This window comes from Cyclopterus lumpus, chromosome 21, assembly GCF_009769545.1.
Source record: "Cyclopterus lumpus isolate fCycLum1 chromosome 21, fCycLum1.pri, whole genome shotgun sequence".
Taxonomy (NCBI): Eukaryota; Metazoa; Chordata; class Actinopteri; order Perciformes; family Cyclopteridae; genus Cyclopterus; species Cyclopterus lumpus.
This window is the reverse complement of record NC_046986.1, coordinates 19094741-19120327: the sequence shown is the minus strand read 5'-3', so window position 1 is coordinate 19120327 and position 25587 is coordinate 19094741. Positions and strand designations below refer to the sequence as shown.

The window sequence follows — 25587 nt, the reverse complement described above, 5'->3', positions numbered from 1 at the left end:
CGTGCAGCCCTAGCTGCAACCAGGATTTACTTAGTATGAGTTATTATTCATGTACCTCTTTTACGCATACAGTATACCGCTGTGAACGTAGTGCCTTTTTAGACCTGGGTTCATGACAATCTCCATATGTGAGATTCGATCTCTCAGCGTGTTCACTATGCTATTTGGTCCTGAGCACAGCGGGCTGCTGTGGCAATTGAAATGTCAATTCTGAGCGTGGCCATTTCTGTGCACTGAGGTGGTGAAATGAAATGTGCGAGCTGTAATGCCTTTTACCTTTTCCTTGAACGCAAAGTGCTCTTTGATACCGAGTCCTTCAAATAAATAGAATAGTCGAGAATGATGACACCAAAGGCATCAAGTATTAGCAGCAGCTGGTCGTGTACATGTACAATACAAACAGCTATTTGATCTTTTCTGCGCGTAGCAGTGTGTACGATCATTAAATACATCCTTTTTTTGGGAAATGGGATTTGCTCTGTGTAGTCAGTGTAGGCAGCATGGCAAACACATTGTGCTGCGAGAGCGACCAGTGTTCCAGCAATGCAGAGGAGCGAGGGGTTCCCCCCCCCCCCCGTGCAGCGGTTCTCTCCCTCTCGCCCTCTCCTCCGCCGACAACACAACATCGGCTCGTTATGCCGGCTGAAGAACAAGACACGGACACATGGGGAGGAAGGGAAAGATGAAAGATGTCAACCAATGCTGTAGGACGCTGATCTCAAGAGGGCTGGATCACACCCACTGGGTTTTTCTGCCTATCGGTGTGCACTGCCTGTGGGGTGGAACACAGCGGGGGGAAGATGCTTACACTGTTGCTGGCTATTGTGTGGACAGGGGGGGGCTCCCTCAGAGTGGATGATATGCATTCAACAGACATTTCCACCTGCGGATGGAGATCTGCGCTCCGTGCGCTCCAGAAACGGATCCTCTCAGAAGAAGTGCTGACTCTCTTGAGGTTGCAACTTGTTATGTAACGGACCAAAGTGCCGGCTTCACGTTTTCTTTCTCTCTTTGCATTTGATTGAGATGCTTTTACCTGCACGTCCGCAGACTTGCAGTGCATAACAAGTTGGATATTTGACATCAAAGTAGTCGGCATACGATGGCTGATTTTCTTTCCCAGAAAATGTCCTGATTTAGGCGTGTAGTAATGGCTCGGAACCCCCAACGTATTTCGGGGAATACCCTGCTGCTGAACATAAGCCAAGTCAAAAAATCCCTTTCGCGGACAAACCAACAGGGGACATAAAGATAATCCAGAAGAAAGAAAAAAAAAAAATCAGGCAAGTGCTATTTCACGTTATCTTTGTCAATCTTAGGTCTATTTATTTAATACTGATCACATCCATTTGCTGTATGTAGAACGTAAAAAAAACCTGCAAAAATATTCAACGTTATATGTTGACGGAAGCATTTGATCAACATCACGGCTCATCAACTGCCAGCACAGTGTTTTCTCAACTGGCCGTGTGTCACATGCAATGACAAATATTTAAAGGAGATGAAGCTGCTCTGTACATCCTTAATCAAAAGGGAGACATGCTTCGACCATTGTTATTGTGGAATATAATATCAATCAGCATCAGAACTCTTGATTAGAAATCACCACGCTCAAGACACCGCCGGAGCTTTGAACTAACTTCAAAGATTCAATGCAAGTTTCACTAAAATGCCGATGTCCTGTGATGTTTGTCAGACTAATGTTGCTCATATGAGGGGGGGGGGGGGGGGGGGGGGGGGGGGGTGTGTATATTATTATGGACTTCTTTATTGATTATTTACTGAAACATTTTCTAATCCCAATGTTACAGTGAGTCTTAAAATAGAAGTGAAAATAGAATCGAGAAGATGATTGGAAGATAAAAGTCACTATTTTTTTTATAGAGTGTAAATATCATTATGGAGGATGTAACTTGAGCTATGTGTTTTTTCTGTCGGGTTGCAGTGCCAGGTTTATGAGCTGCACTATTCTGAGATTATTGTGTGATATACATACAGTAATACCCCAATGCAATCACTCACTGCCATCATAGCGCTGACAAGGCACTAGCCGTGTGATGTCTAATAGCCTCCTCTTCTGGAGCATGCTCTCTACTAGACGTTCTTTCAGACAAAGTCCAAACCTTTCCTTCACAGTAGTTTCAAGTTGTTTTATATGATTTAATTACATCTCTAATTACAATTGCAATGGCATCCACCTTGTGTGTCTCACAAAAAAGAATTGTGTTTATTGTTGAGACCTAACATGTTGAATCAAGCCCCAAGGTAGAGCTCTGGGCTTCGAAGCCAATTACAACTTCACGGTCTATCATGTTGCGCAATTTGGCCAAAAAATTTATTTTACAATTGACTTCCAAGTACAAACTTTAAATCCTTATGTCCTGAAAGTTGGAAAGTAGGGCTGCACAGGGGTGTAGCACTGTTGCCTCGCAGAAAAAGGGGCCCGGTCTCGATCCCGATTGATGTATGTCTATCTCCTGTCTATCTATGAGCGTTTAAAGATAATAGATGGACAGGAAGTTGGAAAATTAATATAATGACTGGCGGACTATTGGAGCAAGATAAATACTTCAACATGAACTTTTCTGATCATAGAAATGTTTTTTTTTAATGTGCGTAATTGTTTTGGTTTTGCAACTGGTTCAGCATCACAAATAATCTGCTGATGCTTGTGAGTGCTTTGTGGAGGCAGTTGTTCATTTTGTAAAGACTGTGTAAAAATATCTCATAAACAGTGTGTACAACAGACTGGTGACATTTATGACATGCTCATATAGAAAACATCTCCATCTTGTAGGTGCTATTCTGCGAAAAGTATTGCACTGAAAATGTCTAAGAGAGTTTTATTTTGAAATATGATTTAGATCATAAGTATAGAACATCATGAGCTTGCCACATACACAACATGTCAGGTTTTTGTCTTTCTACTGAATTCATACCAACATTCCCAGTATTTCTCTATCGGGTTCAACATGACCAACATAATCCTATTGTGTTCGCTTACTGCAAGGGAACAGATAGCCTCTGTTTTTTTATTTTAATTCCACCTACTGTGAAGCAAACACCCCATGAGAGCCGCTGGGATGCCAATGACTCAATAGCGCTTTCTATTTTGAGATCTACCAATGACTGTTTTCTCTCAGTCTGAGGAATATCTCCACATCTTTCAGATGGTACAGCTGGAACAAAGTTTTAGGTTTAAACGGGATGTAATTTAAAGAGTAAAGTTTTCAACTGAAATACTCAAACATCTCGATTTATTTTTGCCCCAATGTATTCCTTCCTTAATATCAACTTGTAGATACCGATGAGAAAATGATGAACCATAAAGACTCAGCAACTGTTAAGCTGCAGCAAATTTTGTTCATTTAACTTCGCTATGCTAATGAGACCCGAGGGGTGCAACATTTCAGTTAAATGACGGTCATAATCAAATAGAGATGAGGGCTAATGCTTGTAGCTAAAGGAGATTAATATTTGATATGCCGATTTTGAAATGCATATCATGATATATTTGAGACTGTTCTACCTGTTTTTCTCCACAGCGGGGACAATTGAAATGTCACCTTCAACATGTATTTGTCATTGGATTGTTCAATTTGCCTTTCACTAAACACTATTAACTGCTGAAGTAAGTAAGATAATGTAGTCTATTGGTTCCTATGGTAACAGTGTACACTCTCTTCTTTTTCTGCCCTTATGGAAACATAAGTGGTAAAAGAAACGAGTCACTACGAGTGAATCTCTTTGCACTTTTATTCCAACTACTGTTTAACTTGCACTATTTTCATTTGCTTGGAAATTATTTTGATATATAACATTATATTTATATTTTCAGACTCCGAAACAACAGATGATGAAGGTGACCAATTTGAGACCAAAGAAGATAATGGGGATGTTGAGGACCAGGCTGTGCATACAGGTATCCACCGTGTTTCCTGCTCGCAATAACTCCCTCAGACAATCATAAATTTTCTTTTATACGTCTTTTATTAGCACACCATTGGCATTTATTTGGAGTAGCATTTGGGTCTACTGAATATGAGCATTCACTCTCCTTTTAGACCTGTATTGGAAACAATGGCTCTTTAGCTGCTAATTGCTCCATGTAGTCGGTTTGTTTGTCTCGGTTTGGTGCTGGGTAGGTAATGAACAGTCGGTTAAACAGCTGTTTCTGTGAAAACAGCTGCCTGCTTTGGCTGAAAAAGAGACTGCCGAGAGTGCTTTGGCATGCTTGATAACCAAAACCATGACCAGCTTTACATTTGCCTTGTTTCATAATCAATGCAGCAACCTGATGGCTTACCTGTACAATATGTCATATCTCCTCTTTACATGAGATGCAGTGATGGACACATGTGCAGAAGATGACAGTAGAACACATGGACATGAGGATCACTCTAACACAACCAGGCAAGAAAAAAACAACCCCATGCATATAACCCAAGCAGTTTATAAATAGTACAAAAAAACACCTCAGTGTAATAATTGTATTATTGGACTCAAATTCCATACTAAAATACAAAACAGATTGTGAATTAGTAACAACCTACCGATTCCAACAGATTTTGCTTCACATCCTTTATTTCAGGAGCCCGTCAGAGAACTTTTCAAGAGAATCTCCGCCACAATCCCTCCCACCCCGATCCCCAAGACTCGTCAAACGCCCCTCCACCTCTCCGATGCCAAGTCGCTCTGGTTCAACAACGCCTCTCAGCTTGCGGAAAAAAATAGTTGCTCCAACTGATTACCAAGACACAGTGCCTGGGGAGTTTGAAGAAAAGGTTAGGCAGACAAAATCCGTCACCCAAGGTAGCACCCAGGACTCCCAACCACAGACACCACTGAGTGAGTACTCCCGGAAAGAATTTACCCTAAGACCATCCCCAAAGCTTACCAGGGTGAGCTCAAAGGTTTTTGAGAAGGTCCGTGGATTGGAAGAGCGGAGACGAAGCCTCGATATTCCAGAAGGTTCCATCTCGGGAGGATCCTGGGCAGGGTTCAATCGTGCTGGATCTGTAGATTCAGATGATGGAGGAAGCCGGCTGGGCATCTCTCGAGAGAGTTCCAGGGAAGACCTCAGGGAGGCTTTGAAAGAGGATGCTGCTGAACGAAGATCTATGTTTAGACATAGAGCCGCTTCGCTGGAGGACAAACCTCGCTACTCCCAAAAAGTTCAAGACATTGAGAACAAGTTCACTGAGGAGCTCCAGCGCATTAAAAAGCTTGTTGGTAGACCTCACATGAAGAAGTCGTTTTCAACTGAACAGCTCACTCTAAAGAGCAAGCAGCACCAGCCTTTCAGGAAGATTGAACCTATTCCTCCACAAGTCCTTGAAAAGCTCCAAGAAAGGGAACGTGCCCAGTGGGCAAAGGAGCAGAGGGAAAAGGAACATAATCAACAACCAATGCAGCAACAACCACAAGCGCGGCAAGAGCAGTATACATCCCAACCCCAAAAGACAGCAAGCACTGGTTCAACAAGTGTGACAGTAAGTCGATTTGGAGAAGTTGCAGGCACCCCAGAGTCCATGCAGTTATCCGACTTACCAGGACAACGATCAGTGAGAGAATTAAGTAGGGCCAGTCCAGTAACGGAACTCATTCAGAGATCATCATCACCAGCACTGTACCATCAACAACGGGAAGACTCGCCGAGCAGAAATGTTGCAGAACTGACATTACGCAAGGTTGAACGAAGGCCTCCAAGTCCGCTTGTGCAAAGGGTATCTCGACTGCAAGAATCCCCGCACATTCAAGAATCTCTTCTGCAAACGTCGCAAAAGGATGAGACTTCGGGGAGAAAGACGTCAATAGAAGTAGCATTAAGAAAAAATAGACCCGAAAGTCCACTGGTACAAAAAAGGGTGGTCATTGTGCAAGATATGCCTCCTCAGCCACCCTCAAAACCACCGAGGATGTCACCAATCACCCCAACAGAGGAGAGGATGGAAAAAGATCTATTTAAACCGGCCTCAAATATAAGAATCCCCGCCATTATTGTTGAAGACGAAAAGATGGACGAGGACGTTCATGTGAAGACAAGTGAGCCTCAGCCGATAACTGGTAGCGCCAAAGAGGGACGACAGCTGAAGACCAAAGGAAAGAACCGTCGCCCTCGACCCATGTCTCCAGAGTTAGGTTAGATTTGTTGTGCTTCTTTCATTTAGCTTTCCGTAGTCGTGTGAACATCCAGTCTGCTTGCTTTTCATGTTTAATCAACCAATTACTCATTCCCTACTAGAGGGGATTTTCCTATAATTTGTACACATGGGAGCAAAAATGACTTCAGGCTTGTCTTTTGTCAAACTGTGCAGATTCGTCGGATGATTCTTATGTTTCTGCTGGAGAAGACCCAATGGAGGCCCCTGTATTTGAGTTTCCCTTGCAGGACACTGTAGCAGCTGCTGGTGCAGATGTGGTACTGAAATGCATCATTGCCGGCACCCCAATTCCTGAAGGTACCATGTTGTGTTTTAACGTCCAAAAACATTGCGGGTCATTTTGAATTGTGTATTTGAGCTAATCAATACAAAAAGAACACGATGTGTCTTTTCCGTCTTCTCCGTTGTAGTTACCTGGATGAGGGAAAACACAGAGATCACCGGCAATGCAAACTACACAGTCAAAGTGGAGGGGGAACGTCATACCCTGCTCATCAAATCAGCTGGAATAAGTGATGGTGGAAAATACTGCGTAACTGCCGTTAATCAGGAGGGAAAGGCGTCCAGCTGTGCCACTCTTATAGTCAAAGCAGGTACGTTTGACTTTGGGGAAGTCATGTGAGATGGAAGTGAGTATCTGCAGTAGAGTTCTGTTTTGTTAGTTATCAACATTGAAATATCCAGTATTTCTCCCTATTTACATGAAGTTAAATGAAATTCAGTTATTAACTGAGAAATGGTACACTGAAAAAAGAAAGAATCAGAGGCGCTATAAATGTAACACAATTAAATCTGTGATATTAGCAATTCAAAATTGAGTTTGCATCTCCTTTCCAACCTAAAACCCTCGGCTGGTTGTTGATGAGGTTTCCATGGCCCAAGGCTAACCTGTTAAGCTAGAATCAGTGTTCGGGGTGGAGAAAATCTCCCATCCACTGCACCACTGAAATAGGTGCAGTAGTAGTAATACAACATATATTAATAATAACTAATATCTACTCAAGCAACATTTTTAAAAAGCATTGTTTTACAAAAAATGTTGTCGTCCTGCTTGATTTACATAATAATATGATGTTGATTTGTCTTAATTTTAATAGATCAAGCAGGATATTTCTTCAGCAGTGAATTATAGTCAAAAATGGAGGACACTTCTTTCCCATAGATGGATTTAAAAACACCATACATATTCAAAAATAGACCATTGCACCTAACAATAATTTAGACATTCATAATATCTTATTCTCCACCTTTAAACAATCAAGCATCTTGCTTATCTCTTCCCGAACAGGGCATTGTGTTTCAGCTGATTTCTCTCCTGCTCCCTTTTCATTATCTCGCTGAGACGCCTGTGCCATATATTCCAGCTGAACAACCTCACTTATAGTTACCATAGTAACTCAGAGTCGAAACTGAACCTATAAATTGCCCACCGACGCTCACTCGCTCCACCCACTGAATCCACTATTGTTTGGATTTCACATTTGACATCACTCACACTCTAATTATGTTTTAACTCCTCCAACTCCCGTGTTCTTTCTGAGCTGAATTGTTTGCAAGCAGGACTGTCACGTGGTAAACCCCGGCACGTAGTGTGACCTCGTTGCTTTTACAGAGTCTGTGCATGAGCCGAAAGGGAACCTGGGTGTGCCGAGGGACATCAGCAGCCCGATTACGTCTGATGAGGAGTATCTCAGCCCCCCTGGAGGAAAGCATGGATTTCGGAGGGCCGGAGCTCAGGCGCACTATTGACACCCGATTCAGGAAAGCCCCTGCATTCCTGGTGAGCCTGCACAGAACTCGGTCTAATTGACTTTCCCCTTCAGAGAATTACTTTAATATTTTCACCAGTGACACACACTCAACTGTATTTCTGACTCTATCGATGATAATTCTTCTGTCTGGACGTGTTGTGCCCTGTGTGGTCATCCCATCAACACGTCTGTGGAATAAAACATGCAGGTGAAATTCTAACTTACATTGCATTTCACACAGGTGACAATGAGTGATCAAGCTGTCATTGAAGGACAGGAAGTCACCATGTCTGTCCGAATAAGTGGACAACCCAAACCCATGCTCTATTGGTAGGTCGTCGTCCCCCCCCCCCCCCCCCCCCCCCCCCACCCCCCCCCCTTCCCCCCTCGCCCCCCACTTCATCAAACCACATTATCGCTTGCATGGGACATGGAAGAGGCTTTATCCGTATCACAATCCGTGGGCATGCTCGTATGACTGCGGAGTGTGTGTAGAGCACGCTGCTTCATTGCATCTGTTAAAGGAAGTGGAAGATTAATGTTTACTGCTTAGCAATCTCCAGGCAGACAGAAAGAGTCTGAATAGGAAAAGGAGGAGAATAGCATGCTTTCAACCGCTTACCATTGAGCTGCTCGGGGCACAGGAACACAAATGTCTGTCGGAGCCAATGAGCTCTCTGGTATTCACATGCGATGCAACAGAAGAGCCACATCTGATTGCCCTTCCTCAAAGGGTCGGGTCCTGTTTGCAGAACACTTCCTTGTACGTTCTGTCGTGGAACGTCTCTTGGTTAACTGACACATCATTCATTTCCACGAGTGGCATGGCCACTGTTGTGGATTTTGACTTAATCTCACACACACACACCCTGCTGCTGTTAATACTCACTAGTGCACCATCTTTGGTGTTGAATTAACAATCATTTGTTCACACTTCTCAGATGATCTGGTGGCATCCAGTCTGCACGGCGTGCCAGTTTTTTCCCCATTCGGCAGAAAAGAACGAGAGCAACATGCAACACGTTGCTTTATCAGTAACAAGGCATCTTTTCTATGACCACATTATCTGGACAACACATCAACACTCTGACCTCCGTCGTATGATAGACTAGCATCGCTGCTTCATCATTTATATGGGCTTCTATCTATTTGTTTGAAATTGTTAGTTCCCCGTGAGCACCGAAACGAGGATGCTCGCTCCATTCTTTTTGTGGATGACCATGTCACCGCTCAATCTGGCCGGTGTAACGTTAGAACAAGCACAGAAACACTCACCAGCAACATCCATTGCCCCTCCGGGCCAATCCCTCACGAATGGGCGCTTGGGTCCTTATTACGATAGTGTTTGTCCTTCTACAGTGACATCACCATTTTCAACTTGCAGCGCGGCCGCACAAAAAAGGTGGAGCACTCAGAATTAAAAGACACCGGGGTGCAGCGCTTTTCCCCGAGCCACACACTCTCGACTCATTGGGAACAATTGAAAACAGCTGGAGCTCAGAAAAAGACTTCTTTATGGACACAGGCCCTCAGCAGAAGGGTTGACGAGTTTAAATGATACATGCGTCTCAAGATTACAGCTACTTCATTACAAAACTCTGAATCCCACTCAAATGTTGTGGGGAATCTGTCAAAACTAAAAAACACATTTTTTTTAGATGGGCCTATTTTTCAGGCGTCTAAATTATGTTTTGCGGACCCCACCCACAGCTGTACATTGCTTAACTTCCATGCCCAAACTGGAGGCGTGCCGACCTTCATCTGCTAAAGGTAGTGCACTGACTCTGGATAAGTGCCTCATCAACACTTAAAACAAAAATCTGAACTATCCCTTTAATATACTGTAGGCGACAAGAATAGGCTGAATCACAAAGGCAGGTCCTCTCACTGGAGTTAGTCATGACTCTCGAGAGACAATAGCAGAAACGAATGTGCCAAACATAATATTGGCAGTCCTGGACAATGTATCCCACCCTCCACCCCCTTCATACCAGTCAGATGAGAGCTTGTGCTTGTGTGCTCGGTCATCCTTCATCGCATGAATGCAGTTTTAAAAAAGCGCACGCGTGATTCATCTCTTGTTTTAAAACCGGCCAACAGTTGTTCCCTCAACTCTCTTCTTTTTGCAGGCTGAGGGACAGAGTCACGGTGAAGACCGGCCCGCGTCACGCCGTACGAGAGGCGGAAGACGGCGCTTTTGAAATGACCGTCAAGTCGGCGGTGCGGTCCGACTCTGGGGTTTACACCTGTAAGATCATTAATGAGTATGGGACGAAGCAGTGTGAAGGAAAGTTGGAGGTAAAAGGTACGCTTCTTTTCAAATGCACAGGTGTACGTTAGTCCACATAACACTCTCTGTCTGCTCACACGAGTGTACTTAAAGGGTTAATTAGGGAATATACATTGATACCATCACCTAAATGACTGAAAACATTGATTGCGACCAGTAACTGGGCCAACGTTTAAGCACCACTTAACAGCGCCCCTCAGAAAATGTCCTTTACTTCCACCCAGCGGCACCAGTTGAGCCGGGCCTGGCCGTCCTCCGCCCGGTCAGGGACCTCACGGCCAAGGCCGGAGAGACGGTTCTGTTTGAGTGTCACGTCCTCGGGCCAAAGGACATCGACGTGGACTGGCTCGCAGATGGGAAACTGATCCAGCCGGCGTTGCTCAACTGTAAAATGCACTTTGACGGAAGAAAGTGCCGGCTGCTGCTCAACTCCGTACACGAGGACGACAGCGGGACGTACGTGTGCAAGCTCAGCACGGCTAAGGGTACGGCTCAAGAAGAAATATCACAATACGTGTGAACTCAAATGAAAATGAATTCATCTATTACTCCTTTTGGTCTCTTCTGCTGTTCTGAATACATGTTTTGTTTACTCTTCAGAGGAAGTGACTTCATGTGGCAAGCTCAAAGTCATCCCATCAATTGAGCCTCTCTTCACTCGCAAGCTGGACGTTCTAGAAGTGATTGAGGGGCGCAACGCTCGGTTTGACTGCAAAGTCAGTGGGACGCCGTCTCCCAAGGTCATCTGGAGCCACTTTGGTAGGATTGTACTTCATTGTTCTTGCACACAGGACACTATATATTGTGTATTGTGGTATAGATACAAATATCGAGATACTATTTATAAGCCATATCACCCAACCCTAATGGATGGTGGACATAGATTCAAGCATAACGGTGTCTCAAACTATATGCCGTCATGACCACGTCAACAGGAAGATTTATTAGGAATCACTTTTCTTCTTGCACACCTTTAATTGGCAATCCAGGTTGACTTGGCAATGCCCTATTTTCCTGGTGGAAACAGCAAATGTTCAGGCAATAATTGGCCTTCATTATTGGCCTTTTCTCCATGATTCTGTGAGCAACTGTGATCTGATTGTTAGTCTGCAAACGGCGGGAACATTTTTTTTTGACATTGACTGCCCCGTGACTACTTCATGAAACAAGTCAACTCGTGTTTCACCTTTCCAATGCAGGCAGTGTGAGGCTGCAGCAGCAGGAGATGTTCGGTTTGCATAAGCAGTGACTTAATACAGCGTTTCTTACAGGAATGTGGCCACAGTTTATAATACTGCAAGAAATTATAAATATTACAATACTTTCATCAGTGAATTGTCTGTTATTAAATCACCATCAATTACCATTCTGTTACCCGGTGACAGATTGTGACTTAACAGACATTTATTGAAATTAAAATCTGAGATTGACATGTTCACATCCGAGCCTTTGTGAATGGATCTGTTTTATATCCCCCTTGTTATTTAAAGCACACTTTATAACTAAAGAAAATATAAAAATTTTCCTTTAGACCATCCGCTTATTGAAAGTGAGGACATTCGTGTTCTTCGGGAGGGCGGCCGCCACTCTCTTTTCATTTCTCACGTGACCAATGAGGATGAGGGATTTTACACCGTCACCGCCTGCAACAGTCACGGCGAGGCGGAGAGCTCCGCCGAACTTTACATACAAGAACCACGGCCGGCCATCTCCTCACAGATGTAAGAGCAGTTCATTCTTTGGGTGTTGCCTCAGAGCTCTCGTGTGTCTCACGGACTATCCTAGATTATGGTTAATACAATTACATTTTTTTAAACCTTTTGTTCCCTTCAGGGCTAAACTGGAGAAGATGCCGTCGATCCCAGAGGAGCCGGAGGTTCCAGAGAACGAGGTGGAGCGCTTCACTATGCCTGACTTCATCAAACCCCTTTATGACCTGGACGTGATCGAGGGCAAGGAGGCTGTGCTCAAATGCAAAGTGGCGGGTTTGCCCTACCCCACCATCGTCTGGTTCCACAACGGCAAAAGGATTGAGAGCACCGAGGACAGAAAGATGACACAGTGTAAGGGTTTCAGAACGGAATAACATTCAGCCAAATGTTCAGGCCCATCGACGCAGCCAAGCCTTCACAAGGCAACACTTTCAGATTCCTACAATTTGTCTTTTTTATTGAAAGTTAAGAGTAAAATGAATATGTTAATCACCGTGAAAATGAAAAAGAAGTTGTAGAAAACACAGTCAAATTCGGACATGCGGCACTGTGACAATATTACGCTACTTCCACCTTGCTTTCAGACATTTTATGCAATTTTTCAGGTCAACAGTCTCATTTTGTGGGCAGGGACTGCATTAAGTTGCCATTGGTACGGTCAGCTAAGTGGCATGGAGACGCCAACAGGCCAGTGTTCCTCCTACCCTTTCTCCTCTGCTTCCTCCTGTAGTTCGTGACGTCCACAGCCTGGTCGTCCGCTCCGTGTTCCACGCCCACGCTGGCGTCTACAAGAGTGTCATCTCCAACAAAGTTGGCAAGGCCACCTGCTATGCGCATCTCTATGTTACAGGTGATTTTCATTCTATTTTTTGGTCGACAAGAACCATGCGTATGATCCCATTTGCTCAGGCAAAAATAAGGCAGATCAGAAACATTTATGGACCTCTAAATTCATCATTTTCAGATATCCTCCCGGACCCTCCTGATGGGACTCCAATGATAGAATCCATCACTGGTAAAACCATCACCTTGAGCTGGAAGAAACCAAGGAGGCTGGACCCTTCCATTGGTAGGAAAGAATAATATTCAGATTGGTTTTGTTTACCAGATCAAATAAGGACACCACATTAGAAAAATGACAAAATATAGACAACATTATTTAAAAAAAAGGGTGTCATTGCAAGCTTCCTAGAACAAAATTGTTGTGTTTTTGTGGACAGAAAAGACGTCTTTTCAACACTGTGGTGTAGTATTTAGCATGAAACCCTTTATTCTTTTCAGATCCCAGCTCCCTGATGTATGCCATCCAACAACAAGCACTGGGCTCCATCCAGTGGACCATCATAGCTTCTGGCCTGAAGGAGACCCCCTACACCATCACCACCCTCTCCAAAGGTGTGCGCTATGCTTTCAGGGTCCTCACCATCACCTCCAAAGCCTTCAGCAAGCCCTCGCCTACCACCGACCCGGTGCAGCTCCTGGACCGAGGTGCATTCAGGTTTTTCAGAACATCCGTCCGTCTATCCATCCATCAGTGTGGATGGTTGAACCATTTCTTAAATATTATCTGTCTGTACATTTACTTTTAGGTCCCTATCTTCAGGAGGCTCCAGTGATTGTGGATAAGCCAGATATTGTACATGTGATGGAAAACCAGTCTGTCACCATCACTGTCACCCTCAATCATGTCAACGCTGCAGTCCTCTGGAAGAGGTATCTGTGTCAAGTATCTGTTAACATCTTCTATTTTTACATGAATTCCTTTTCCTGTGATATCTTCTCCAGCATATATACAGTCTAATATATATAGGCATTGTCTCGATTTCAACTTTTTATTTTAATCTCATTGAACACTGCACTTGTATTTTGAGTTTTCCAATGTAACATCCGTGTTGTCGGCACACAATTAGTTAAGTCAAGCGGTATCTGATGGAAAGGATGCCACCTTGTGGACCCAAAGTCTGTTATTGTGACCTGACTTCCACGAGAGCAAGAGCATAGTGCTGTCGCGCTGTTCTCCCACCTGTTCCATAAAAACATTCAACATATAAACCCTTCTCCACAGGAGGGGAGTGGTCCTCTCCAGCAAGCCAGGCCTGTACGAGATGACCATGCCCGACGATGACCAGCAGACGCTGAAGCTGCTCAAAGTCAAGAGTGCCGACATCGGAGAGATGGTGTTCGTGGCGTCCAACAAGTATGGCAGCGACAACTGCACCTTCGACGTGGAGATGGCAGGTGTGCGCGGTGGATTGATTTGCCCATCCATTCAGCCGTACAGCTAATGTCACTTAAGGTTTTGTACCTTCGCATCTCCGTCCACAGCTCCACCAACATTTGAAACCATCATGGAGGACTTGGATGTGTGTGCAGGGGAGACCCCTCGCTTTGCTGTGGTGGTGGAGGGCAAACCCATTCCCGACATCCTCTGGTTCAAGGTTATTACCCATTTTAGCAGTCAAAAGTCATCACCAAGATAAACCCAACTATACAGTAGGGTACACATTTTAAAATAGAAATGAACAATAACAGATAGCTTTGCTTTTTTTACATCTCAGAAGAACCAATGCCAAAACTTGCAGTATTTTGCTTTCAGAATGACGTCCTGCTGTCGGAGAGCAGTCATTACACATTTGTGTATGATGATAATGAATGTTCCCTGGTGGTCCTGAACGCCCGTCCAGAAGACTCCGGGGTTTACACCTGCACTGCCAGGAACTTGGCAGGATCTGTGTCCTGTAAAGCTGAACTCACTATTCATGAAGGTGAGAGGTCAATCTATCGGAGCCATAAAAACGTCCTCACAGTCCCTTGGCTGCATGGCTAACAAGATAAGTGAAGGAACTTTGAATTATTTGGAGTCAGAGTTCTCTTTGTCCTATTAAAACGTGCACATTACTGCAGCCAAGCGCAAAGAAGATCCAATGGATGACGAGGAGACGATCCAAAGGAAGATGCGGAGACTGACTGACAACTATGACATTCACAAGGAAATTGGAAGGTAAGGCATTTTTATACCCACATCTCCCATCCCTTGATTCAATATAATGATACAAGACAACCATTGTCTGCATGGGAACCAGTTTTTATGTAATTAAGTAGAGTTAAATAGTGATATTTCTCCTCCAGAGGTGCGTTTTCCTATGTGAAACGCGTGACCCAGAAGGCTGGCAAAATGGAGTATGCTGCAAAGTTCATCTCAACACGGGTGAAGAAGAAGGTGTTGGCCCGGAGAGAGATGAACCTGCTCTCCAAGCTGGACCATGAGAGGATCCTTTTCTTTCAGGATGCCTTTGAGAAAAAGAATGCCGTCGTCCTCGTCACTGAAATGTATCCTTGCTAAGAAGTTAAAACACAGAGTACACAGGAGCTTTTCATGAAAATGTTTTTCTTAGTATACATGCTTACACACCGTGAATGTATAGCAAAGCTGTATAATGCATCTAAAGTCCCAGAAAGAATAGCCTTAACTCATCTTTAAAGATGCCACGAGGAGCTGCTTGACAGATTTACAAAGAAATCTACAGTGATGGAGTCTGATGTAAGTGTTTTATGCCTGCACAGCAAATCTAACGATAATCACACATTTTGACATCCATTTCACTGTAATGATCAAATACATGCACTTTAATATTGGTATGTTTGTGTTTTGGAATCACCAGGTACGCTCATGTGTAAGACAACTGCTTGAGGGCGTGGACTACCTTCATCATCAAAACATTATCCACCTTGACATTAAGGTAGATACTCATGGATCTTCCCCCTCCCACTCTTTCATCATCTTCCTTTGGATATATCAAATATATACTGTACATATTATAATTTTTTTTGCACTGGAACAGTTTTTGTTTAAACATTTAGCAAATGATTATACTAGTAGGAGTATTCTGATAGCAGAACATTAATTACATTAATTAAATTCTTTCCTCAGCCTGATAACATCCTCATGGCGGACTCCCAGGGTGATCAGATACGAATCTGTGACTTCGGCAACGCGGTGCAGATCACACCCGATGAGGCTCAATACTGCAAATATGGCACACCGGAATTTGTGGCACCAGAAATTGTCAGTCAGACCCCTGTCTCAAAAGCAACCGACATCTGGTAGAGTATCTCTTGGATTTACTGTTTATTTTGCCTTCATACAACACCTTTTTTTTTAAATAATTCTCTTCTTCATTCTCATAGGTCAATTGGAGTCATTGCATATCTGTGGTGGGTACATTTTCTTTATTTATTTTTTATTTTCATTATTAAATGTATTGCAGACTGCTGAATATCAGTGTGAGTTTTCTATGTGGGTTTCTGGTTCATAGGCTTGTCATTAAAATGTACATGGTTGTTTCTGGTATCAGTCTGACAGGAGTTTCTCCATTTGCTGGAGAGAACGACCGCAGCTCCGTGCTGAACATCAGGAACTATAACGTGGCCTTCGAGGAGAGCATGTTCGCTGACCTTTGTCGAGAGGCAAAAGGCTTCATCATAAAGCTTCTGGTAGCAGACAGGCTGTGAGTAACACTGCTGGAGCATCTATGTCAAATGTGTGTAGATATTTGAATATAGTTTTTTTAAATATAATGTGTTAGTTTCTGCTGTTTAACCAACTCTAGAAGATGTCACAGCTTTCACCACATTTTCCTCACTGGCATTTTTCCATATCAAGTAAATAAAAAAACTAAATTAATGAGATGATGATGATGATGATGATGATGATGATGATGATAAATTAGTCTTATCAGACAAACATTTGGTTGGATATTCCATTATTCTCTTGATCCTGTCTGTAACTCTCTTCTTCCTCTGGTGCTTCTCATTCAAGACTGCACAGTTTAATAAGATAGATAATAGAAGAAATGTAAACATAAATATGTCATGTTCTTTTCTATAGGAGACCTGATACTCAAGGATGTCTCCGTCACCCCTGGTTCAAGGTAAGACCAGGCCTGTGGTACTTCCCATCACAGTGTTAATCCTCCACAGCCTCGTTCTGCTATTCATTTGTATTTGTTGATACTGAACAAGGTCTCATTACTCATTCCTTTTATTACATTAATATCTATTTACTGTACAGACTCTTAGCAAGGGGAAGACCATCAGCACAGAGTCCCTGAGGAAGTTTGTGTCTCGCAGAAAATGGCAGGTGAGGCTTTTCTTTCCTGTTCTGTTCTATTTAGCATTACACCCAGAATGCTGTAATTAATTAAATGGTCACAATTTTTAATTATCTTTTCAAAATGAAATCATATTTCCACTTTTACAGCGCTCCCTAATCAGCTATAAATCGAAAATGGTCATGAGGTCCATACCTGAGTTGCTTAACGATTCCTCCAGCCATATCTCCATTGCCGTTCCCAGGCACCTTAAAGAAGGTTCACCTTTGCCATCATCGTCTTCAGATTCGGATGAAGACATTGATGAACTGCCATTCATTCCGATGCCACTTCACATGGAGTTTTCTGGATCAAGGATGTCACTTAATGACATCCAGACAAATGAGCCGGAAACAGGAAAGCAGGATGGAACAAGTAAATGGTCCGTGTCTCCTGTTCAAGCCCAGGAGGCGATGGAGTGTGACACTCAAGAAACGGATAAAGAAGGTGTCGAAATAACAGCTAAAGGCCGCCTGCGGAAAAGGTCATCACAGGACAATGACAGGGGTTCCTCAGATGAAGAATCACCAGCTGAATTGCCGCAAAAGTCACAGCTGACTAGAAAACCCCTGCGAAGGGGTTCAAGCATGGAGTCAGACAAACCGGAGGGCGGACGACGGAGAGGAGAGCTAAGACGTGGAGCCTCTGCTGACAGTGCATTGCTGCTCCGGATTACACCAGAGGAAGGAGCCGGAGAGGGGAATCCAGAGAATGGAAAGAGAGTTCTCAAGAAAGCTGTCTCTATGGAACTACCAAGAAGGAGCACCAGCCCGGGAACCGCCAAGATGAGTCAAGAAGACTACGCTCTTAAACTGGAGCTGATGCGACAGCGACTGCTTCGTGGTGGCTCTGTGGACAACAAGATGAGTGGACTGAGGGGACCTCTGCTGGAAACATTAGGAATGGGAGATGAAAAGCGTTACTCTCGTACAGCTCGTTTGGGCCCACCCCCACTAATTAGAGCTGCATCCAGCGATTCTGCAATGGAGGAAGTTCCCAAACCCAAAGCTTTGCGCAAAACTGCTTCTTTCAGTCAAGGTGATTCAGAACCTATAGCTTTACACCGCCGGTCAGGAGCTCCCTTGGAGATTCCCTTGGCACAGGTAGAAGAGAGAAGGCTCAAGGAGGCCATATCTATGTCAGCTCTTACTGAGCAAATCAAGCTGGAATCCCGTCCAGTGACTCCCAGGGACCCTTCGCCAAAACCACCAACACCAGAGTCTGTTGTGCAGGGAAGTCCAACCAAAGCAGAAAGCGAGGAATCATTAATGGAGAAAGAGATAAAGCCTGATGAGACTATGAATGAAAAGATGGAGGGGCTGACTACAGATAGTAATTTTGATGAGAGATCGAGCACTAGTGGTTTCTCAGAGAAGGACATGAGCATATCAGAAGAACCAATGATTGAATCAGAGTATCCTGGCCAGAGAATTCCTACACCTCCTCTTGTGGTCCAAAGCTCTGAACTAGAAGAGAAAATGGAGGAAGACGAAGGAGAAAATAAGAAAGAAGAAAAAGGACAGATTATGAAAGAAGAAGAGGAAAGAATTGTCAGTGATGCTGAATCAAAAGGTGAAGGACATGTCAACGTCTCTGAAAGAAGTGCAGAAGAAGAAGTAACTCTGCCTGCTCAATCTGCCGATATGACCACAACCACAAGCTCAGTTATGGTGAGACCAACGCAAGAATATTCCCACCCATCAACAAATGTTGTGTCAACTCATGTGACACCCTCGCTTCCTGCTCTGGTGGTTCTTCCAGATGGAAGGACTTCAGCATATGCAAGTATTATGCAGACCATCATGGTCCCTGCAGTTCAGCCTTTAGGCCCTTCTACACCAGTTGTTATTCCAGCCAACTTGTCACCCTTAGTATCAAATGAAACACCCACTTCTCCACGTGCCAGCTCGTCCTCTGCTTTACCCGGTCCACCAAAGTCAGCCACCAATGAGCACCCTGCTGTGTACTCCAGGGTAGCGTCGCCAGAAATGATGACAAAGGAACCCAGTCCACTAAGGACAAGCCCACATTCCTCATCCCAACAAGAGCTCTCAGCACAAGTTGACTTTGAGGACATTACCTCTGAAGAGGTCTTCAAGGCCCGCTTCAAAAAACGTGAGTCTTCCCTGTCAAGAAGTCTTAAATTTCTCTCACGGTCAAAGAATGAGGACAAATCCCAAGCGGCTTTCATCAGACTCAACAGAGTTATGTGAAGGACATATACAGACCTGGGCCAATTGGCTGCGCCATTGGAATTGGCAACAAGAAGACTTGAGGAGAAGTCAAAGTCGGTCCAGGATCTTCGTGAAGCTCAAAAGGACCAAGGCTTTATGAGAAGGCTCTCAATGCGCCTGAAGAGAGCGTCGTCAACTGAGCGCAAGGAGGAAATGATCAAAGAAGAAGACACCGTTCCTTCGAGACGTAGACCTTTCTTGGAATCTTGGCCTTATGAGGGTCACAGGAAAGAAGGAAGTGGAAGTGGATGATGGAGGTAGTAATACATTGGTGGAAGGAGATGAAAGGAGCTTAAGAAACCTAATGAATCACCGGTCTTAGCCAATGCGCAGAAAGATGAATCAACAGTGGCTGGGATCTCCACACGAATCCGCAGGCTACTCAGAGGAAAGGAAAGTGTCAGAGGATAAGGAAACCAAAGGACCCCCCTTCTTTCCATGCCTTCGTCGTGCGACATCCGAGAGCCGTGCTACGAAGGTTGCAAGTGTTCCTCAGAACCAGCTGGCATCTCAGACCAGTAATGGTGCCTCATCAGAGTCTCTAGACTCCATGTCCAGCCTAAAGTCAGAAACATCAAAGGGTATGTAGGGCATATAGCTTTATTTCAAAATATATACGGTCATGGTTCTAAAGCATGATCAATTACACTTTCTTAAATGCACAATGGTTTATTTATGGATTCTATTGTTTTATTCTTGTAAAGTTGTGGAGGGTGAGCGCAGATCCCGCTGGGATCGATGGGGCCTAACCAGAGGGAGGCGAGACAAGACAGTATCCCAGCCTGACATACCAACAGCAATCTCCAGAGATAATAGTTCCCTACGTTCACGCCAGTACTCCAGATTGGCTTCAGGTAAGTTACATGAGAGTGCACATAAAGAGATTGTGATTGCATTGTGACTGCAAGGGTACGTTAACTAGAGTTAAAAGCAATTGCTTGACCCTTTGGGAGATTTACTTTACCGCTGTTTTACCGAGAGTTAGATAAGAAGACCACTCTTGTATCTGTCGTTAAATATAAGGCAAGAACCAACAGCTAGTTAGCCTAGCTTAGCAGAGAGTCAGAGGATACATCAGGAAGGGATTCCTCGCCAAGAAAACTATCCTCATGAACTGGAAATCAAGGAATAACACACATATCACACACTGGAGAAACTTAATTATAGAATATATTTAAAATATTAACCTCCTCCATCATTTACAATACAACAGAACACCACTCCATCTTGTCATCTTTCACTATGTTTTTACAAACATGACACCACCCATCCTATTAATATTAAAATGTGTTTTTATTTGGCCTGAAAACCCACGTACATGCATACACGCATACATATATACATATAACATACTTAGTTTCTTTCATCTCAAAAAGGCTCAGGCACGCATGCACGCACACACACACACACACACACACACACATACACACACACACCGTTCTCCCATACCCTGACTATATGATGTTTTGCTAGCTTGTACCTCACTGTTTTGTCATCCTCTTTGCGTAATGTCTATGTGTTGTCTCTTGTCTTACAATAAATACATTTTAAAAAAAGAAAAAAGGAAGTGATTCCTCCTAAAACCTGTAGATTTTCACCCTTGTTTTCAGTTCAATCAAACAACATGTCAGCTAGCTTAGTGCCTAGTTAACACAATACGACTTTTTCACTCTCAACATTTTTCTGAGCTCTGAGACAAAAGCCCCTAGTGGATGTTGTCATAAAAATGCCTTTGTTTGAACTACACTTCTTCATAATAACAGAACAAATTAAGAGGGATAATAAACACAACAATCAGATGATCCTAGGCCAGAAGTTGTTACGTGGTTCCAATATTAGTGTTCTTAACCATAATCTGCATAGGCCTACAGTAAAATCGTAACTTTAAATACTCTTATTAATATATAATACAAATATGATTTAAGTGGTGTGATGTTCTTTTCTCCCAGACTTCCCTCCAGTATTCCACATCAAGCTGAGAGATCACGTCCTGCTGGAGGGGGATCCAGTCACACTCAGCTGTCTGCCAGCAGGCAGCCCCCACCCATACATCACCTGGATGAAAGGTAGCCATCTCTAATTTAAATATGGCGGCGTTACCTAGGTGTTGGTCGTAATCACAAATTACAACAATTTACATAAATATTCTGAGGCGCATGAGTTGATCGAGGCATAATGATCGCTGACATTGAATCTCGCTACGTGCTAACACAAGTTACCGTGGTAACAATTGTTGCATACAGTGCAAACAAGTAGTACAGGAGATACAATAAACAAAATGACTTTCTTTATTACTCTAGGAACCGTAACGACGTTAACGCTCTTCATCATTTTAATTGATGGTAAAAAGTCTGTGTCGTTATATCTCACAATAAAAGACCATTTTATGTATGTTGCCCCCAGATAAGAAGCCCCTGGAGATTGATGCCAGGATGAACTTGATCGCCTGCCCTGATGGCCGGCAGCTACTGATGATCATGCAAACCACCAAGAAGGATGCAGGGGTCTATGAATGTGTTGCTACCAGCCCCCTGGCCACAGTGTCCAGCTCTTGCACGATATCTCTGGCCCGTAAGACCTGAGACATAAACCACTTTCATGTCTATCTGTTAGTCGCCCTATGCACAATATACAGCGTCCGTGTATCGTACTGTATGTAAACGGATACCGTGATGAGTGCCGTTAGTCTACTCTACTGGATGGACAACGGAGAGCCAGGAAAGAGACTGGAGGCCATGTGATACGTATATAAATTATAAAACCAATATGTGTGTTTGTACAGGTCTGCCTAATCGTCCCGGCACCCCTGAAATACCTCAGAAGTACAACAACACGGCGCTGGTACTGTGGAGGCCCTCGGATACCATGGCCCCCTGCACATACTCTCTGGAGAGGAGAGCGGAGGGTCAGTGCTTACCGACAAGGATTCATAACACTTTATTAGACGGATGATTATTGTCAAATTGCAAACTGTATTTTAGGGGGGGAACATAATCTCAGTTGTGTGAATAATTTGTCAGACTTAATAAGAAGACATTTCTATACCAACCTGACTTAAACTTGACAGAAAACCACATCTGAGTGTGTTCAGATTAGTTTGCTGGAAAGACCACACTGGTATGTTCAAGCGCATCGAAGAGTTTAATGTACACCTCAGCCCGTTCACTTCGCTCGGCTTCTGCCAATCTGCTTGTAGCTCCGTCACTTCGAGCTAAACACTCAACAAAATCACGACTGTTTGCTGTGCTGGCTCCTCATTGGTGGAACGAGCTCCCCATTGACATCAGGACAGCAGAAAGTCTCTACATCTTCCGGCGCAAACTAAAAACACATATTTTTCGACTATACCTTGAATAGGGAAGGTAGAGCCATAGTAGCACTCTAGTAGCACTTAAATGTCCCTTACCGATAGCACTTTGTTGTTTAGCACTTTAGTAGCACTTAAATGGCACGTACGGATAGTACTCTGTAGTTTAACGTTATTGAAGAAATTGTACTTGCTTGATTCTTGTTGTTCTGAGTTTGGACTCATGGTTTAATGCACTTATTGTAAGTCGCTTTGGATAAAAGCGTCAGCTAAATGACATGTAATGTAATGTAATGTAATGTTATTTGAGAGAAAATAAGAAAATATTTAGAAATATATTGTGTATTGTGGTATAGATACAAATATCGAGATACTATTTATAAGCCATATCACCCAACCCTAATGGATGGTGGACATAGATTCAAGCATAACGGTGTCTCAAACTATATGCCGTCATGACCACGTCAACAGGAAGATTTATTAGGAATCACTTTTCTTTTTACCAAATCAGCTACGACCATGGAACGCACCGACTCATATCAAACAAGTTAATACACAACATCATTCTAATGCAAATCGAATCAACAATACAACCGGCAATACAAAGGGTCTTGAGGTTTCTATGGCAACGCATGGGCTATGGTACACAGTTTAGGAGGTGAAGTAGCGAACTACTTGTTTACGGCAAATGAGATCCAACGACCTGAAACATGAATACAGCATAGCAGCCTCACAACAAAGAGACCATTTAAGAGAAGGGACCCCCCCCCCCCCCTCTAATGTACAACATCCATACGTCAACACGCGTGATAAATTAAACTTGCTTAGAGATAAGCAAAACAAGGTGTTTGCATTTGATAAAGAATAATAATAAGTGTTATATAATCATATTATAAACTGGCTCTTAAATAAAGTTGGACACACTGATTGACAATATTTTTACTCCCATAGGTGAGACCAACTGGCTGATAGTGGCTACGGGGGTGGCAGACTGTTATTACAACGTGGTGGACTTGCCAGCAGGGGGCTCCTTCAGGTTCAGGGTGGCATGTGTGAATAAAGCTGGCCAGGGCCCCTACAGCAACCTGTCGGAGGTCGTGAGCCTGAGTGCTTCAGGTATGTATTGCCTAAAAGACACTCGTTGAGACCTTTGTGACCTTATTTTAGACGAGGCTGTCAAATATACAAATAGTGGTTTTCATTGTGTCTGTATTCTGATACATGAACAGTTCCTGAAAGGGTTACATTTTGTGTTTCAGTGTAGTTTTTGTTTTAATAAACTCATTATAGTTTTTTATGTGCAAAAAGAGTGACGTCTTTGTTGCAGATCTTCACATCGTATGTGTTTTCCTTTTCATATATCAGACCAAGTATTTGAGTCCTCGCTCTCCTCGTCTTTCCCTAGAACCAGCTAAATCCACTGCCCCTGTGGTGGTGAAGACTGTCCCTGCAACCACTCCTCCTCTCCCTGTGGTGATGAAGTCGTCCATGAAAGTGCCTCCCATTATGAAACCAGCTCCGAGCAAACCCACCGCAGTAACACATGCCCCGCCTCTGGCCCCCGCTCCGGCTACATCCGCGGCTAACCCTGCTCCCGTCAATCAAACCATAAAACCCGCTGTGCAGGTGGATGCTAGCCGTCCGGCTGTTACTGCGCCCACGAGCACGTCTCCCTCGGGACAAGCTCCCTCTCAGATCGCCACGGCTGTCAAAGACCCGGCCGTCAAAGCCCCGGCCGTCAAAGCCCCGGCCGTCAAAGCCCCGGTCGTCAAAGCCAAGACCACCCTCAGCATCAGCGTTGGCAAACCCCAAACCAAATTGGCGCCTCCACCTGTCGTCCCACCCAAACCTCAAAGTCCTGTACATGCAGTCCCTCAAATAACCAACAAATCCCCTTCTCCTGCACCAACACCCGCACCTGTCATCGGTAAGCCTATTTCATCTGTTCCGATGTATGTGCCAGCAGCGACCGTGCGGGTTACTCCACCTTCTCAGTTGACTTCCACCCTGACGACCACCACCCTTTCGGTCACCCCTGTGGCTGCCCCAGCACCCGTGGTTGTCTCACCGCCCGTGGTGGTAGTGGTGCAGAGCTTTACACCAGTGCTGCAGGGAGGGGACAGCCGGAGCACCCTGTCGGGACGGGTCACCCCATCGGGACGGGCCACACCCTCAGGACGGGCCACACCCTCGGGACGCAGGACGCCGTTGGGAAGGCCTGGAGAGGGATCTCTGCGCCAGGGAGTTCCACAGAAGCCTTACACCTTCATGGATGAGAAAGCAAGGTAACGGCAGAAAAAGATTCTCCCACTTCTCAGGCTAAATGAGCTATTTAAACAACCCCATAAAAGTTGACACATAGAGACCGTAAAGATCTATGGCGGTATCATCAAATGAAAATAAGAATCTTAGAATGAGCTGCTTATATCTGCACAGAGGTGGAGGAACAAGGTGGACTCTTCATGGAGTCCACCTAGTTTCTACGGTAGCCAAGAGCAAACCCAACAAACCCAACAACCCCCAAGTTCTCCTGCATGCTTGGCACAGGGGAGAAGTTTCAGTCGGTTGCAATCTATAATTTCACCACGAGATGCCGCCACATCCTACACACTGGACCTTTTGAATGCAAGACTTTAACTTGTGGTGGAGTATTTTTACTGTATAGTGTCAGTACTTAAGTAGAGGATCTGAGTAAGAGGGTTATAATCTTTTGGAGCAGTGGACTATTTAGTAGAATGTTCCGCTGAATTCTTTTTCATGCCCCTAAATATTTGCACTTGCTCATTTGAAAGGACTAAGAGTTAAACTATTGGAATATGCCCTATGAATGTCTTTCATTTTGGAGTTGTTGACCAACAGCCAAAAATGTAATCTGTGTCCGATTTGGTATCCGTAGCTGAGCTAAGTACTCAGTGCTCCTTCTGCTCCGTGGGACACATGGCATTCGAAGGAGGAACCATTGACCTATTATTTGTCGCA

General features: G+C 44.1%; 1 protein-coding gene across 1 annotated transcript in view; it reads left to right on the top strand.

Moving 5' to 3' along the window:
* LOC117750193 (striated muscle preferentially expressed protein kinase-like) overlaps positions 1-25587 on the top strand; it is a 35597-nt gene that overhangs the window by 7337 nt on the left and 2673 nt on the right. The window contains 42 exon segments of the mRNA XM_034561250.1: positions 3839-3922; positions 4341-4413; positions 4592-6141; positions 6318-6461; positions 6575-6757; positions 7777-7859; positions 7861-7944; positions 8157-8245; positions 10045-10220; positions 10430-10690; positions 10806-10964; positions 11737-11926; positions 12039-12268; positions 12648-12767; positions 12882-12986; positions 13199-13405; positions 13507-13630; positions 13983-14155; positions 14243-14355; positions 14514-14682; positions 14822-14918; positions 15047-15247; positions 15401-15458; positions 15580-15657; positions 15849-16021; positions 16106-16132; positions 16273-16425; positions 16806-16848; positions 16989-17057; positions 17178-19250; positions 19252-19281; positions 19283-19309; positions 19311-19493; positions 19495-19582; positions 19585-19676; positions 19678-19882; positions 20006-20155; positions 21251-21367; positions 21705-21872; positions 22084-22206; positions 23560-23724; positions 24014-24893. Of these exon segments, the coding sequence (XP_034417141.1) occupies positions 3839-3922; positions 4341-4413; positions 4592-6141; positions 6318-6461; positions 6575-6757; positions 7777-7859; positions 7861-7944; positions 8157-8245; positions 10045-10220; positions 10430-10690; positions 10806-10964; positions 11737-11926; positions 12039-12268; positions 12648-12767; positions 12882-12986; positions 13199-13405; positions 13507-13630; positions 13983-14155; positions 14243-14355; positions 14514-14682; positions 14822-14918; positions 15047-15247; positions 15401-15458; positions 15580-15657; positions 15849-16021; positions 16106-16132; positions 16273-16425; positions 16806-16848; positions 16989-17057; positions 17178-19250; positions 19252-19281; positions 19283-19309; positions 19311-19493; positions 19495-19582; positions 19585-19676; positions 19678-19882; positions 20006-20155; positions 21251-21367; positions 21705-21872; positions 22084-22206; positions 23560-23724; positions 24014-24893 (9517 nt within the window).